This window comes from Xenopus laevis, chromosome 1L (genome assembly GCF_017654675.1).
Source record: "Xenopus laevis strain J_2021 chromosome 1L, Xenopus_laevis_v10.1, whole genome shotgun sequence".
Taxonomy (NCBI): domain Eukaryota; kingdom Metazoa; phylum Chordata; class Amphibia; order Anura; family Pipidae; genus Xenopus; species Xenopus laevis.
This window is the reverse complement of record NC_054371.1, coordinates 74,955,955-74,972,082: the sequence shown is the minus strand read 5'-3', so window position 1 is coordinate 74,972,082 and position 16,128 is coordinate 74,955,955. Positions and strand designations below refer to the sequence as shown.

Below are 16,128 nucleotides of genomic sequence, written 5' to 3'. Positions count from 1 at the left end.
GGAAACTGCCTGCTGACGGTTGTTTGGCAGTCTCTCTCTAGGTGTACGAAAGGGTAGAGGGGCTACCCAACTGTTTTCTTGGTTTTGAGTGAATTCCTTATCCATGATCTTGAGAAACTCTTTGTCTTCAATGGCAAGTGCTGGTTTTTCATCATTACAAGTTGAAATGAATACTGTGTCACCAATGCAATCCTCCTGGTGATTAAAGGTGGATTTACTGACACTGGTGATGGATTGCCAGTCTCTGGTGCTGTTGAATCTCTCCTTTACACTGTAATGATAAGGACATGGTTCGAAAAGAGTTTCGCGTCCATTAGGTAGCACGTAAGTTTTGCAAGAAGAAATGTTGGTAGCTCTTTTTGTTCTGTTTATACACACATTGCCAATGATAACCCAACCAAGATCAAGGCGCTGGGCATACGGAGCGTCATGGGAACCATTTATTTGCTGGCGTGCTTTATGCACCCTTAGAATGTCTCTGCCGAGCAAAAGAAGAATTTCTGCATTTTTATCAAGTGGTGGTATGTGTTCAGCTATAGCTCTTAAGTGTGCATGATGGAAGGCAGCTTCAGGAGTAGGGATCTCTTCTCTGTGGGAAGGAATCTGGTCGCATTCAACAAGGGTAGGCAGTGACAGTTCTATAGTACCATCAAGAGAAGCTATCATGAATCCATTAGCTCTTCTTCCGGACACTTCTGTAACACCTCCACATGTACCAAGTGTATATGGTAGGGAATTTCCTTTAACCCTGAAGTAGTCAAAGAATTCTGACTTGGCAAGTGAGTGATTCCTCTGATCATCCAGAATTGTATATAGTTTCATGGCTCTTTCAGGCTGTCCGTTGGGATACACTCTGACTAGGCATATTTTTGCACAAGACCTGTCGCAAAGATCTTTTCCGCAAACCTCAGTGCATGTGGAAAAAATTGAAGTAGAGTCTGCTGTCTGATTTGCATTCTCCCCGCCATGATTTGTGGCAAGATCAGAATCTGCAGAAGAAGAGGTATGCTGAAGAGGATGGAGTGCTTGTACATGGGTATTGCTTCCACAATCTTTACATTTGATTCCAGCTTTACAATCTTTTGCGAGATGTTCTGTTGAAGCACAACACTTAAAGCAAATCCCAAGTTTCTTTAAAATTTCTTTGCGTTCTTGCAATGGTTTTTTTCGGAACCCGTGGCAATTCTTAAGAGCATGTGGTTTCTTATGAATTGGACATTGGCGATTGGGATTTTCTGTATTTTCTACTTCTCTGCTCTTTTCAGGGTTAGCAACAGGATCAGGTAGCACATTAGTCTTTTTAACCGACATGGGGCCCCTATGACTCCTGTGTTTATTCAGAGCAAATTTGTCTTTAGCGAAATTTGGACTCGAGATGTTTGACTTATTGAAAAAGAAGCTTGGATCATTCTTGGTTTCGGCAATGTTCTTGACAAAGTCACAGAAATAGAAAAATGGTGGAAAAGAAACTTGTTTCTCTTTCTTGTACTTTGAACCCATGGTTGCCCACTTCTCCTGTATTCCATACGGCAGTTTTGCCACAATTGGATTCACACCATGGGCTGTGTCAAGATAGCTAAGGCCTGGGAGGTGAGGATCTGCCTTAGCGAGCTGTAGTTCAAGCAAAAGATCACTCAGTTCCTGAAATTTCTGATTATCCTTACCGGATATCTTGGGAAAGTCTTTCAATCTTTTAAGCAGAGCATCTTCTACAGCTTCTGGACTACCATAACTCTGGTCTAGGCGTTCCCAAGCTGCACGTAGACCTGCAGACGGATTGTCAACATGAACAGCCTTCAGTCGCTTCACACGTTCTCTTGACTGGGGGCCTAGTCACTTTATTAACATGTCAAATTCTTCACCAGGAGGTATTCCCAGGTCATTTATGGCAGCCTTAAAGGTAGAGTTCCATCCTCTATAATTTTCAGGGTGGTCATCGAAGCTTGTGAGGCCAGTGCTTGTGAGCTCACGGCGAACCATGTATCTAGCGAGATCTGACACATCGGCACATGGTGGCCTAGGAAAGTATGGATTTGCATGAGGGTTCGAGTCAGGAACAGGTTGGAAGTTCGTTGCTATAGCAGGATGTGATTCAGAAGAAATGTTATAATCAGGAAGCATATTGGTAACCTGAAAAGGTGATGGTAGCTTGGTTTGGATGTTGACCCCTGGGTTGGCAGACTGATACTTAGTAGTCTGAGACTTGTGAGGCAAGGTACAGCTTGAGGGCCCATCTTGATGGGCAAAGGGACCAGAGGGTTTAGGGTCTTGCGTGGTCACAATACGTTCAGAAGGCTGATGTCTTAAAGGAGTGTCTGTGTCATCAGGAGCCTCAGAAGTGGCAGAGAAATTGCTGTTCTGGTTAAGGACATAGTTCTTAGTGCACTCCATGGAATCCTCTGAATTTGCCATACTGACACTGTCTAAATCACTTCCAACAGCTTGTTCCAAAACTCTTAATTTCGCTTCTGCTGTAGCTTGCTCACATTTTCTGTCTAAGGCTTCAATTTCAGCTTTCTTGCGGGCAGCTTCTACTTCCATTTCTGCTTTCTTGTCTGCGAAGGCTGCTCGCACCTTGGCAGCCTCTACCTCTGCACGAGCCTTTATAAGTTCACTAAGCGTGGAACTTCTTGAGTGGGATGATCTTGAAGATCTCTTAGTGTGTCTAGTAGATGTGGAGGGATGAGATGCAGTTTCTTGCAGCTGTGTAATTCTTGCCTCTACATTAGCTTTAGTTTCAGACACCTTTTTACTTCTCTCCTGGTTCAGATATCCAAACCTTTTTAGTTCTTCTAAAGATTCTTCTGTGTTAGTGCTCTTTAGGAATGACATGTACTTAGTGCAGAGCCTCTGGTAGCTTTCATATGCAGACTTGAAGTGTAAGAGAGTGCCCTCTAGTTGCAGTACTCTCTGGCTAGGCTGTGTGACTTCAGACATGTAATGCACAGTCCTCTCCCAGAGGTGTGTTAGATCAACTGAGAACTCATCCATAGTAACTTCAAAGTTTTCTTTGGATTTCCAAGAAAGTTTAGTTATACGTTTGGGTCTGACACTTGCTTCTGTCAGTATATCTGTACTTTCCTCTTGTAGCAGATCGTCAGGCATTTGCTGATCCTCAGTGTTTTTTGCTTGGCTCAGAGGGAAGACTTGTTCAGCCATGAGTGTCAGGTTACAGGGAGCTGTGTGTGAGTTGATACAAAGTAACAGTTTGCAGAAGGAGGGAACAGGAGAGATGTTCTGCAGGGAAAAATGCTGCCTCTCTTTAGCTTCACAGTGCAGGCTGATGAGCAGTACTCAGAATACACAGTTTATAATGCAGACACACAGTTTATATTCTCACTGGCCTCCTCACAGATTAGTGCAGTGTAGCTGTGTAAATTCTGTAATATGCTGGTCGCAATGTACTGCGATCTGTAGTGTGACTAGCAGGGCTCTCAGGCTGCTGAATATCACAGTGATGACTGTATGGTCTTCTATTCGTTTTGACTATTCTGTTTCAGCTGCTGTAGCTATGTAATTACTGATCCCTAGACTATCCCAAGTCCCAATGGAATGGCAATAACTTACATAAGGGCAGTATCCACAGATAGGCGACTCAATGGAAGACACAGATGAAGATTTCGAAGAGGTTTAATCTTGCAGTGTAAATCTTAGTGACAAATTCCATAGGTCAAAACGAAGTAGCTTTACCAGGTACAGAGAGATAGATGCAGTGCATGCTTACAGATACTTGTCTGCAGGAATACTGACTATGGGAGGGGTGGCTACCTGGGCGGAACCAAACTACAGGGGAGAGAGAGGAACAAACTAGCTACAGGCAAACATAGCTGATGAACATCATAACACATGCATGTGGGACACAACAGGTATGGTGTCTATGGATTGGAGGAAAACTGGTGTAATTCCTATATTTAATAAGGGATTACAATCTCAGCCTGGCAATTATAGGCCAGTAATTTTGATGTCTGTGGTGGGCAAATTATTTGAAGACTTGTTAAGGGATCACATTCAAAATGTTGTCCATGTGAATGTCATTATGAGCAGCAATCAGCATGGCTTTATGAGGGATAGGTCATGTCAGACTAATTTGATTGCTTTTTATGATGAGGACAGTGGGGGGCAGTAGATCTATTTGGATTTTGCCAAAGCGTTTGATACTGTGCCCCACAAACGACTGCTTTCTAAACTAAGGTCTGTTGGGCTTAATGAAGTCGTTTGCACGTGGATAGGAAACTGGCTACAGGATCAGGTACAGAGGGTGGTTGTTAATGGGACATTCTCTACTTGGAGTAAGGTTCTTAGTGGGGTCCCTCAGGGCTCAGTATTGGGGCCACTTTTATTTAACTTGTTCATTAATGACTTAGGGGAGTGTATTGTAAGTAATGTATCAGTGTTTGCAGATGACACAAAACTATCAGCCCAATTAATTCCATCCAAGATGTGGCACTTGCAACAGGATCTTGACTAACTGGCAATCTGGGCAGCTAAGTGGCAAATGAGATTCAATGTTGATAAATGTAAAGTCCTGCACCTGGGATGTAACAATATCCACTTATACCCTTAATGGGTATCCATAATGGAGACGGAGCTTGGAGTCCTTGTAGATAATAAACTTGTCTGTAGCAAGTAATGCCAGTCAGCAGCATCAAGGGCAAATAAGGTCTTGAGTTGTATTAAATGGGGCAGAGAGTCACGGGAGGAGGGGGACCCACTGTATAGAGCACTAGTAAGGCCCCATCTAGAATATGCCTTACAGTTTTGGTCTCCATCACTCAAACAGGACATTATTGTATTAGAGAGGGTACAGAGAAGGACAACTAAGCTGGTAAAGGGAAAATCTTAGCTATGAGGAAAGACTGGCCAAATTGGGGATGTTCACACTGGAGAAGAGGCACTTAAGGGGAGATATGATAACTATGTATAAATATATAAGAGAATCATATAATAATCTCTCTAATGATTTATTTACCAGTAGGTCTTTCCAGCTGACACAAGGTCACTCATTCCGATTAGAAGAAAAGAGGTTCCAGCTAAATATTGGGAAGGGGTTTGTTACAGGGAGAGCTGTGAAGATGTGGAATTGTCTCCCTGAATCAGTGGTACAGGCTGATACATTAGATAGGTACAAAGAAGGGTCGGATGCTTTATTCACCAGTAGCTCCTCCCAGCAGACAGGAGGGAGCCAATGAGATTAGAGGAGGGAAAAGGGTGTTACAGGGAGAGCTGGGAAGTGAATCAGGGGTACAGGCTGATACATTAGATAGGTACAAGGAAGGGTCGGATGCTTTATTCACCAGTAGCTCCTCCCAGCAGACAGGAGGGAGCCAATGAGATTAGAGGAGGGAAAGGGTGTTACAGGGAGAGCTGGGAAGTGAATCAGGGGTACAGGCTGATACATTAGATAGGTACAAGGAAGGGTCGGGTGCTTTATTCACCAGTAGCTCCTCCCAGCAGACAGGAGGGAGCCAATGAGATTTGAGGAGGGAAAGGGGTGTTACAGGGAGAGCTGGGAAGTGAATCAGGGGTACAGGCTGATACATTAGATAGGTACAAGGAAGGGTCGGATGCTTTATTCACCAGTAGCTCCTCCCAGCAGACAGGAGGGAGCCAATGAGATTAGAGGAGGGAAAGGGGTGTTACAGGGAGAGCTGGGAAGTGAATCAGGGGTACAGGCTGATACATTAGATAGGTACAAGGAAGGGTTGAATGGTGTTTAGCAAGTGAGGGAATACAGGGATATGGAAGATAGCTCATAGTACAAGTTGATCCAGGGACTGGTCCCATTGCCATTGAATTTTTTCCCCTCTGAGGCAAATTAGAGAGGCTACAGATGGGGGGGGTTGCCGTCCTCTGGATCAACTGGCAGTTAGGCAGGTTAAAAAATAGTTAAAAGGTTGAACTTGATGGACGTGTGTCTTTTTTCAACCAAACTTACTATGTTACTATGTATAGATATGGGTTTTTCTGTATGGAATAAAGTAAGAATGGAACTATAGCCATGGTTATTACTTCCAGTTGAAGTGGCACTTTGGCATCTGTTGTTGCTGTTTGACTCATTTCCATGAGTCAAACATGAGAGGATTCCGTGGTTTATTTACCCCGAGTACTAACTCCCCGTGCTTAATACATATTCACACTGGGGATGGCTAACATTTTGTTCCTTCCTTGCCGCAACACTTAGCCCAACTCTATAATCAATTTTGCCTAAAGTTTCTTCTTCTTCTTCCAATTGATGGATTTGTGCATCTTCGTTACCATCAATCAGAAGGTTTCTTTTTGCTGAAATCAAATGATTTGCTTCAAACTCTATGGAAAAGGCCATTTGTGAATATTAGGTTTGCGCTTAATAAATGTGACCCCTGATCAATAGAGAGAGATGAAAAGACAACAGGTGTATATGTGTATCATATCTTCATCCAAGAATAAAGTGCTGAGATGAATTCATTGGATAAATCCATTGAATGAAAATTCAGGAGCTCAGTCATTTACTGAATTCTGCTGAAATGACAAGTAAAAGTGTCTTGTGCAAGACTTCAATTCATAATCCAAGTGCTGATGAAATCACTTGAAATCACTTGAATTCACTGCAATCCATGAAAAGATCATCAGGTAAACTGAGTGTTCTTATGAGAGTAGAAATTCCAGAGATTCTCTCAGCAGCGCCACCAGTAAAAAGTCCACGTTCAAAAAGTTCTGCATGAAGGAAAGTTAAAAAGATGAAAGTAGAAAAAGTAGAAGAAGTTGTAAAATAACAAATAGTGGCCTATGCTCATTTGCAGGGGACTGGGATTTTTGTGGGTAAATTGTGACAGTTTTGTGGGTGGGCTTTAGCATGTTCAGCACATACACACATACACAGCACACAATTGTAACAATTAAACACACACATATACACATATCCACTTTTGTTTTGTATAAAGTATTAGCCTAATAATAGTCAAAAGCAGTGATGTCATAATTTTCAAAATAAGGAAGTGATGTCATAATGGTTAAAATAAATGATGTCATAATGGTCAAAAGTAGGAACTGATGTCATAATGGCCAAAAGCAGTGATGTCACAATGGTCAAAAAGAAGGAAGTGATGTCATAATGGTCAAAACCAGTGATGTCATAATGGTCAAAAGCAGGAAGTGATGTCATAATGGTCAAAAGTAGTGATGTCACAATGGCCAAAAAACAGGAAGTGATGTCATAATGGTCAAAAGCAGTGATGTCATAATAGTCAAAAGCAAGCTTAGAGCATTCAGTTCCACTCTTGTATCATTTGCGGTTTAGCTTCTGACCAGACTGGTTGCATCATCTGATCAGTGTTAATCGCATTTACTTTGTTTTACTATATATATATATATCTATCTATATATATCTATATATACATAAATATATATATATATCTGAACAGAGATTTTCATCTTATTCATCTATTAACAACAATCGGTAAGTATATCGCTTTATGTAGCAAAATTACTTTTTTACCTGAGATATACAATTCTATATTATCCACACCTACTATATTTAATATAAATTTACCAACACCAACATTGATTCAGCAAACAGAAGCATTTCTCTCCGGAGAGATAAAACAGTGTTGGCAAATGCATAATAATCAAAGTGTGTTTAGATTTAGGCTTGGGCTCACTTCTGGTTTAGGGGATTAAAATAAGATATGGGAATACATTAGGCAAATTGCATGGCACTGAGGGGTCATTTATCAAAGGTCAAGTTTTTTATACCTCAATTTAACTTGAATGACCTTGAATAACCTTGAATTTAATTAAATGAACTTTAATGAACTCTAATGAACTTGAGTGACCTCTAATGAACTCAGAACTTGAATGGTATCTTATTTAAAGGAACAGTAACACCAAAGAATGAAAGTGTTTTAAAGTAATGAAAATATCATGTTGCCCTGCACTGGTAAAACTGATCTGTTACTCTTCCTAATAAAAAACTCTAATGGTAAAAACTTGACTCAATTAGTTTGAGTTGTGAAACCCAAAAACTCAAATTGATTGAGCTTTTGGTATGAAAAAATCACTTGAATTGATCGTGTTTTTAGGCAAAACCTGAGCATCATGAAGGCTATTAAAATTAAATGGTTCAAGGGACCTCCGTCATTGAATCCTACATGAACTTGACAGGTTTTAGATGGTGTATTTTTGGATTTGAGCTATTTCCATGGTTGGGGTATAATAATTCAAGTTTTTATATGGTGAGATGAGGCTTTATGAAATGCTCACGACTGTGAATAATAAATAGAAATAGTATAGTAAATGTTGGTTATGGAACCATTATCAAACCTTATTTTAGCTTATTGGATTCTGTGGGGCCCATTTGCCAACAACCAAATTGCAAGTTTTCCACTAATCATGAAAATGTGTAATTTTCCAAAGTCTAAAAAAGCCTTTAAAGCCTTTAATGTCAAGTAAGCAACTACAAGTTGTGGAGGTGCAATAGAAGTCAATGGGACATGTGCTCATCCTATTGGACCATTTTTAGCCATTTTGTAACAAAAAATTTGAGGTATTTGGATTTTTTTGCTCTGAATTGTTTAAAAATGTAATTTTTTTTAGAGGTTTTCAATGCATTTGGATTTTTTTAGCGCATTGTTCAAAACAACTTTTCATTCATACTTTTTCTAATTGGAACTTTTAATAAATTCAATGACAATCTGGATTTTAAAGTTTAGGGGTGGTTTCAAAACCATTAAATTTGACCTTTAATAAGCCTCCACAACTGGTGCAGCGGAACTTCCATATCAAATGTTCATTATTTCCAAAGAAAAATAAAGGTAAAAGTCTGACATAAACTCACTGCTATATGTTTCTATTCTTTATGTTACAGAAAATGTTTCGAAGACTTAGAAAAGCTTTGAGCAATTTTTTCAGACCCCGCAGAAGGGTAAGTTTACTAATAGCTTTTTTAGCATAATAATCCAAGAAGAAAATGCACTAGGAACAAATTGTTGGAAAAGAAAGTTTTACTCTTTCACTGTAATGAGTGATTGCACTGGGGAAGAATGATATTTATAACTGTATTATTAGTGAATTCATTAAGAATAATTAATATATTGGGAAAATCATTTATTCCTAAGATGAATAATAAAAGATTAATAAAGTGGTAATAAATACTATTTTATATAAACTCATTCATATATACACATCCCATAATTATACTGGCATGCACAGTTATGTGGCCCTCAATAGATAGAAAATGAGGGTCAGTCTGCTGCTTTACGTCTTTCACTAAAATAGTTCCTGAGTTAAAGTGACTCTGACCAATAACAAAATCAAATTTAAATAATGCCGTTATTAAAAAGTTTCTTTTTTTTTATCTTTACAGGAAAATAAAAGCAGGAAGAACGATCCACCTGTTCAACTTCCTGAAATTCCTGAGGTTTTACTGACGGAAGAACCTGTGAAACTTCCAGGTATCAAATTGTTGTCACTGGTTTCCTGTTTGTTATTAGTGTTTGTGAGAATATTATTATGACCAACTTTTCATCACTTCCTAGTGAAAGTAAAAATTCTCCTTAAGGGGCAAGTTAACCCCAAAAATAAAAATGTGCCGATTAAAAGAAAACAACTTTCCAAAATACATTTTATACATATTTTCAGTGCTTTTAAAGTTATTTATAAAAACAATTGCTATTAGAAGCAGCATTTGCTTAACTCCTGCTTGTTACTTTCTAAACAATGTGGCAAAAGTCTTGGATCCCCAGAGACAGGTCTGATAATCAGCTGATGAACAGTCTGAGCCGTCAGGGCAGAGAATAAGGGACAAACACTGCTTTCAATAGCAATACATAGCAATACATAGACACATAACTAGACTCAACTCAACGGATAGTGCAAAGTTGCTTACAATTATGTTTTCTTTTATTAGGCAAAACATTCTTTTTTGGGTTCCCCTTCCCCTTAACGTTAAATGTGAGTGTGAAAAAGACACTTGTTTTGCAAAATGTTTCATTATTACAATTCAAACAAGAGCCATTTGCACAGTATTCTTCTAGGCACAACTACTTCTACACCACATGTCTGATATAGCACTTCAATCACTGGACTATTACTTCCAGCATTTATTGTTGGTTGAAGCCAGTCTATTTAATATTCATATTTTATATTAATATTCTCTTTTTTATGCCACTATGTCTTCTGAAAATAAACAGGACTGGCTTAATATATATATAATGAGTGACATTAGACTGAACCAGGTATTAAGTTAACCAGTTTTCTATCAGTAGACCTGTCACACCAGTATCTGTTGTTATATAGATTATTAGATCCCATGCACAGTTATTAAACAATATTCTTTCATATTCTCAGAATATCCAGTGCATGCAGCTACTCCTGCAGTAGAAGTTGAAAACATTGTGTCATCACAGGAGCACAAGGATGTAAAGAGGAATTCATTAGAGAGTGTTGCACTCAAATCTACTAGTGTAAGTGCATTGCATTCATATTTAAAGGCCATTTTCCCTATACAAGTGACTTTGATTAAGAAAACTGCCCTTACACTAAGGACATTATATACAGGTATATACAGTATATAAAATATCTTTATTAGCCAATCAAAGACATGTTGGGAATGTAATAATGCCGAGTTAGATCTTAAGCACAAGACCAAGAGCAGGTGTCTGTAGGGGCCTATGGCTTATGCCAATTCTTATAAAAGGGGGTCATTAACTGTAAAAACAAAGCACATTGCTGGTGAATGGTTCTCTCTCTCACCACTATATACATTATGCAGGAAATAAAAATATAAATAACATACAAATCAGTCCCATGTGCTTGGTTCTGTGATATCAGCCAAACTGGCAGCAAATAGGCAGAACCCTTTGATTTCTCTACTTACTCCTCTGTTTTAAGAGGAAAGCCAAGTCTTGATAAAAGTAAACCCATAGACTGGATTTTTCTCTGAATAGAGACACAACGTAAGTTTAAAGGATTGTATAATATATATATATTTTCCTTTTTGATCTTTATAGGATTCCATCAGCAGCTGTGAAACTGCTCTTATCAACCCTCATGGAACCCACCATGAGAAGGAACAACAGGGTGTAGAAAAGGAAACACCAAAGAGTGAGGAATTAGTAAGTGAAGGAGAAGAGGTAAAGGAACAACAGGGTGTAGAAAAGGAAACACCAGAGAGTGAGGAATTAGTTAGTGAAGGAGAAGAGGTAAAGGAACAACAAGGTGTAGAAAAGGAAACACCAGAGAGTAAGGAATTAGTTAGTGAAGGAGAAGAGGTAAAGGAACAACAGGGTGTAGAAAAGGAAACACCAGAGAGTGAGGAATTAGTTAGTGAAGGAGAAAAGGTAAATGAACAACAGGGTGTAGAAAACGAAACACCAGAGAGTGAGAAATTAGTGAGTAAAGGAGAAGAGAAAAAAGAAAAAAAGGGTGTAGAAAAGGAAACACCAGGGAGTGAGGAATTAGTGAGTGAAGGAGAAGAGGTAAAGGAACAACAGGGTGTAGAAAAGGAAACACCAGAGAGTGAGGAATTAGTGAGTGAAGAGGTAAAGGTACAACAGGGTGTAGAAAAAGAAACACCAGAGAGTAAGGAATTAGTTAGTGAAGGAGAAGAGGTAAAGGAACAACAGGGTGTAGAAAAGGAAACACCAGAGAGTGAAGAATTAGTTAGTGAAGTAGAAGAGAAAAAAGAACAACAGGGTGTAGAAAAGGAAACACCAGAGAGTGAGGAATTAGTTAGTGAAGGAGAAGAGATAAAGGAACAACAGGGTGTAGAAAAGGAAACACCAGAGAGTGAGGAATTAGTGAGTGAAGGAGAAGAGGTAAAAGAACAACAGGGTGTAGAAAAGGAAGCACCAGACAGTGAGGAATTAGTGAGTGAAGAGGTAAAGGTACAACAACGTGTAGAAAAAGAAACACCAGAGAGTAAGGAATTAGTTAGTGAAGGAGAAGTGGTAAAGGAACAACAGGGTGTAGAAAAGGAAACACCAGAGAGTGAGGAATTAGTTAGTGAAGGAGAAGAGAAAAAAGAACAACAGGGTGTAGAAAGGGAAACACCAGAGAGTAAGGAATTAGTGAGTGAAGGAGAAGAGGTAAAGGAACAACAGGGTGTAGAAAAGGAAACACCAGAGAGTGAGGAATTAGTTAGTGAAGGAGAAAAGGTAAATGAACAACAGGGTGTAGAAAAGGAAACACCAGAGAGTGAGGAATTAGTTAGTGAAGGAGAAGAGATAAAGGAACAACAGGGTGTAGAAAAGGAAACACCAGAGAGTGAGGAATTAGTGAGTGAAGGAGAAGAGGTAAAAGAACAACAGGGTGTAGAAAAGGAAGCACCAGACAGTGAGGAATTAGTGAGTGAAGAGGTAAAGGTACAACAACGTGTAGAAAAAGAAACACCAGAGAGTAAGGAATTAGTTAGTGAAGGAGAAGTGGTAAAGGAACAACAGGGTGTAGAAAAGGAAACACCAGAGAGTGAGGAATTAGTTAGTGAAGGAGAAGAGAAAAAAGAACAACAGGGTGTAGAAAAGGAAACACCAGAGAGTGAAGAATTAGTTAGTGAAGGAGAAGAGATAAAGGAACAACAGGGTGTAGAAAAGGAAACACCAGAGAGTGAGGAATTAGTTAGTGAAGGAGAAGTGAAAAAAGAACAACAGTGCGTAGAAAAGGAAACACCAGAGAGTGAGGAATTTGTGAGAAAAGGAGAAGATCAAAAGGAAGAAGAGGGAGAAGAAAATAAACCACACGAGAGTAAGGAATTAGTAAATGATGAAGGAGGTAGAAAGGAAGAAGAGAGCGTTAAAATAGAAATTGAAACACCCAAGAGTGCGGAATTAGTGTTCCAGCAACAGGAGAAGACTAAGTATGTTCTACTAGTGCCTGGATTTTGGTTGCTTTTCAATCCTTTTTGTTACACTAAGACAAACACATAGCAGCTCCTTAAGAGGAATAATCCTTTTGTAGCACATGAACATTAGTTTGAAGTGTGGCAGTGGCCCATTTACATTTATTGCACCCCAAGCACATTTTTGGGTTCATCATTTATAGAAGTGAGACACCCCCAAAAATGGTTGTGGGTCTGTCTCATCACTGGCCTCTCTGCACCTTCCCACTATTTTTTACCCAGGAGACTGTTGGGATCAGAGGGGCCAAGTGATAGAACTAAGTTACATAAAGTTTATCACTAGATGATCGGGATGATTTCACATTAAAGACCAGGCATAGATTTTAGAAAGCATCATGTTTTTGATAAATACATAGGTTGATTTGCACTGGAACATACAAGTTCCACCAGGAAATACAATTTACCCCTATCATAAAATATAAGGATAATTCATCAAACACTCCCATGACCAGGTAAATTGGCCAAGCACTTTTATACAAGTCATTGGACTACAAGGTGATTTCTAGTTTCCTCATATTTAACAGGGGCCACATTATTCATTATAAAGCACAAGTGCCAGTGAGTCATGTGACAGAAATGACATCACTGAGCAGAGATTATAACTGATGACATCACTAAGCACTGTTTGGAAGGATATCATTTACAGGGTTTCTCTGGCTGTTGTGTATTATATATGTATTTAACACTTTTCAATGTGCTTTCAGAGTGTCCAGAACATCCATCGAGGACTATGACCTGCAGAAGTTACTTGGTGAAGGCGGCTTTGGAAAAGTGAGTTGATCTGTCCTTAAATAAGATAAAAACACAAATGAGCAAATTTCTGGTTACTGAATGCATTTTCTTCACTGTTTCTATCACTCCAGGTATACCTTGCCAAGCACAAATCTTCTAAGGAAAAGGTTGCCATCAAGGCATTAAAGAAGGAAGGCTTACAAACAACTAAGCATGTTATGAGGTGAGTTATAGGGGAATGAATAGGGATATTTTGTATCTGTTGGGGGCCAAGCAGTTGGACATTATGCAGTTTAAATGGAGGGCCAATCATTTAGCCAATGAGTGGAAATTTAATGTCATATTCTTGTATTTGTTTCATTTTCAGGCTAAAACTAGAGAAGACCATCCTTGAAGAGGCTAAAAGAGAGAAGAACCCTTTCCTTGTTGGCCTATATGCCTCATTTCAGACCAAACACCACTATTGCTTGGCAATGGACTACTGTGCCGGTGGTGAATTAGCCACCTATATGAAACCCCGAGCCTTTCCAAAGGAGACAGCAGTGTAAGTAACATTCTACTGTTAGGGACCTTCTAAGGGATAAGATTTGTGCAGCACAATAAGTCCTGTACCCATGCAGTGCCATTGGAACGGGACCTGCTGAACATCTCATGCTGAGCTGCATATAGGGGGCTTCTGTTTGCCACCCAGAACCATTCACAGTCAAATTTCTGTTTTCCATGGGGAAATCTGCTATTTATGTTCTCCCAATTGGGAGGAAAGTGTCAGGTCTGCCCCCTCTGGTGCTAAAAAGGGTAACTGTGCAGTGGAAATAGAGAGCCTGGCTCAGTGAATAGAGATTCAGCAATAGTCACATTGTGCTGCATTTCTACATCAATAATATTATGTTTAGGAAACAACTCACACAAGGCTTTTTTGCTTTTTCTTTGTAGATTTTACGCCGGCTGTGTTGTTCTAGGCCTACAGTTTCTGCACGAAAGACACATTATTCACCGGTAAGTATGAATGAAATTTTACTAGCCACGTGCCCTTAAGGGAAACATGATTTATTCGCACGTGTTGTTAGATATTATTACAGACAATTCTTCTTTCCTAAATGTGTGATAATCCTGATACTTTCTTGTTTAAATAATGTCCCTGTACTAAAGTAATAATGTTCTTTTGTATTATTGCAGAGATATAAAGCCAAATAATATCTTGCTGGACCGTGATGGCTACGCCAGGCTCGCTGATTTTGGCATCTCCAAGAAAAGTAAGATTTGGATTTTTCTGGGGGGAGAGTCAAGAAATACATCAGTCCAGGGCCTATTATATTTGAGACCCACATACCACATTTAAGTCTATCAGTCTTGGTACAGCTCACTGTTTAGTTTTATATGTAGCAATTTATCTTACCATGCGCCTGATGTGCAACTAGTACTCACCCTTGTAGGAGATAAAAACACAACAGGAGGGCTATGGCAGTAAGCAAGTAACATTGTGACTACAGCCCATTGTAAGACAGTAGCACCATAACCAAGGCAAAAACTGCCACCATAGCCAGTAACAAGCATAAATGAGAGGAAAATACATATTCATTTATATTAATCTCTTAAGATTTCTAGTAGACAAGAACATTGGGAACATGAATTACACAAAAGTAAAAATGTAATGTATAAGGGGATGCTGATTTCCAGCTACATTATGTGTTGTCTCTGTTTCAGCTATGGGATTCGATGGCAGAACCCGCAGTGATATAGGAACCTGTTACTACATGGCCCCTGAAATCGTCCGTTTCCATGGCTACAGGAAATCTGTGGACTGGTGGGCACTAGGGGTGGTGATTTATCAAATGCTTCTCCACAAGGTAAGTGTCTGTTTCCAGTAGAATTGTTACTAGTTTTGCATGGAAAGTAGCGCTGCTCATGTGCATCTTGTGCATCTCAAGTGTGATTAGTACATATTTATTGTGTCCGTGTTGTCGGCACATTTTCTTTGGCCTGTCTATACATATATATGAGCCAATAGTGCAGCATCATTGGAACTGAATGATCAGCTTCATGTAGTATTAAACTGTAGAACACTAAAACTTAACCTCTTAATGCATTGTTTCCTTTGTAACCAAATACCATTGTTCTTCTGTAGATGCCATTTGATGGACATAATATAGATCAGATTTTAATGAGCATTATAAGCAAGGAGCCAAAATACCCCAAAGAACTGGATGAAGATGCCATTAGTCTTATACAAAAAGTAAGTGTCAGCAGTTTGTATACTGGGGCTGTTAGTCTTTGTGTTATTGGATATGTAAATGTCATTAGTATATAAAGTCAGTGTTTTCTGACCAATGAAACCATGTAGCAAGTTGGCTTGTGAATTCAATGCAAACAGATGGGCAGATCCTGCTTTTGATCATAATGACATTTACTGTTTAACTGAAAAGCATTGAATAAGTGTAAATGATATATACTGTATATTAGAAACAGACGGATACATTTGCTTCTGGGTGTATAACGATATATACTTATATATATTTATAGCTCTT

At 39.2% G+C, this 16,128-nt stretch overlaps 1 protein-coding gene across 1 annotated transcript; it reads left to right on the top strand.

Moving 5' to 3' along the window:
• The first annotated feature begins 3,598 nt into the window (after window positions 1-3,598).
• LOC121400595 (retinitis pigmentosa 1-like 1 protein) lies at window positions 3,599-15,911 on the top strand. Its single transcript, XM_041583985.1, has 12 exons — window positions 3,599-3,628; window positions 8,843-8,899; window positions 9,341-9,428; window positions 10,324-10,439; window positions 10,986-12,829; window positions 13,576-13,642; window positions 13,735-13,826; window positions 13,971-14,147; window positions 14,537-14,599; window positions 14,780-14,856; window positions 15,308-15,450; window positions 15,729-15,911. Exons 1-12 carry the CDS (start codon window positions 3,599-3,601, stop codon window positions 15,909-15,911), a joined length of 2,937 nt encoding a protein of 978 aa, XP_041439919.1.
• Window positions 15,912-16,128: the final 217 nt, after the last annotated feature.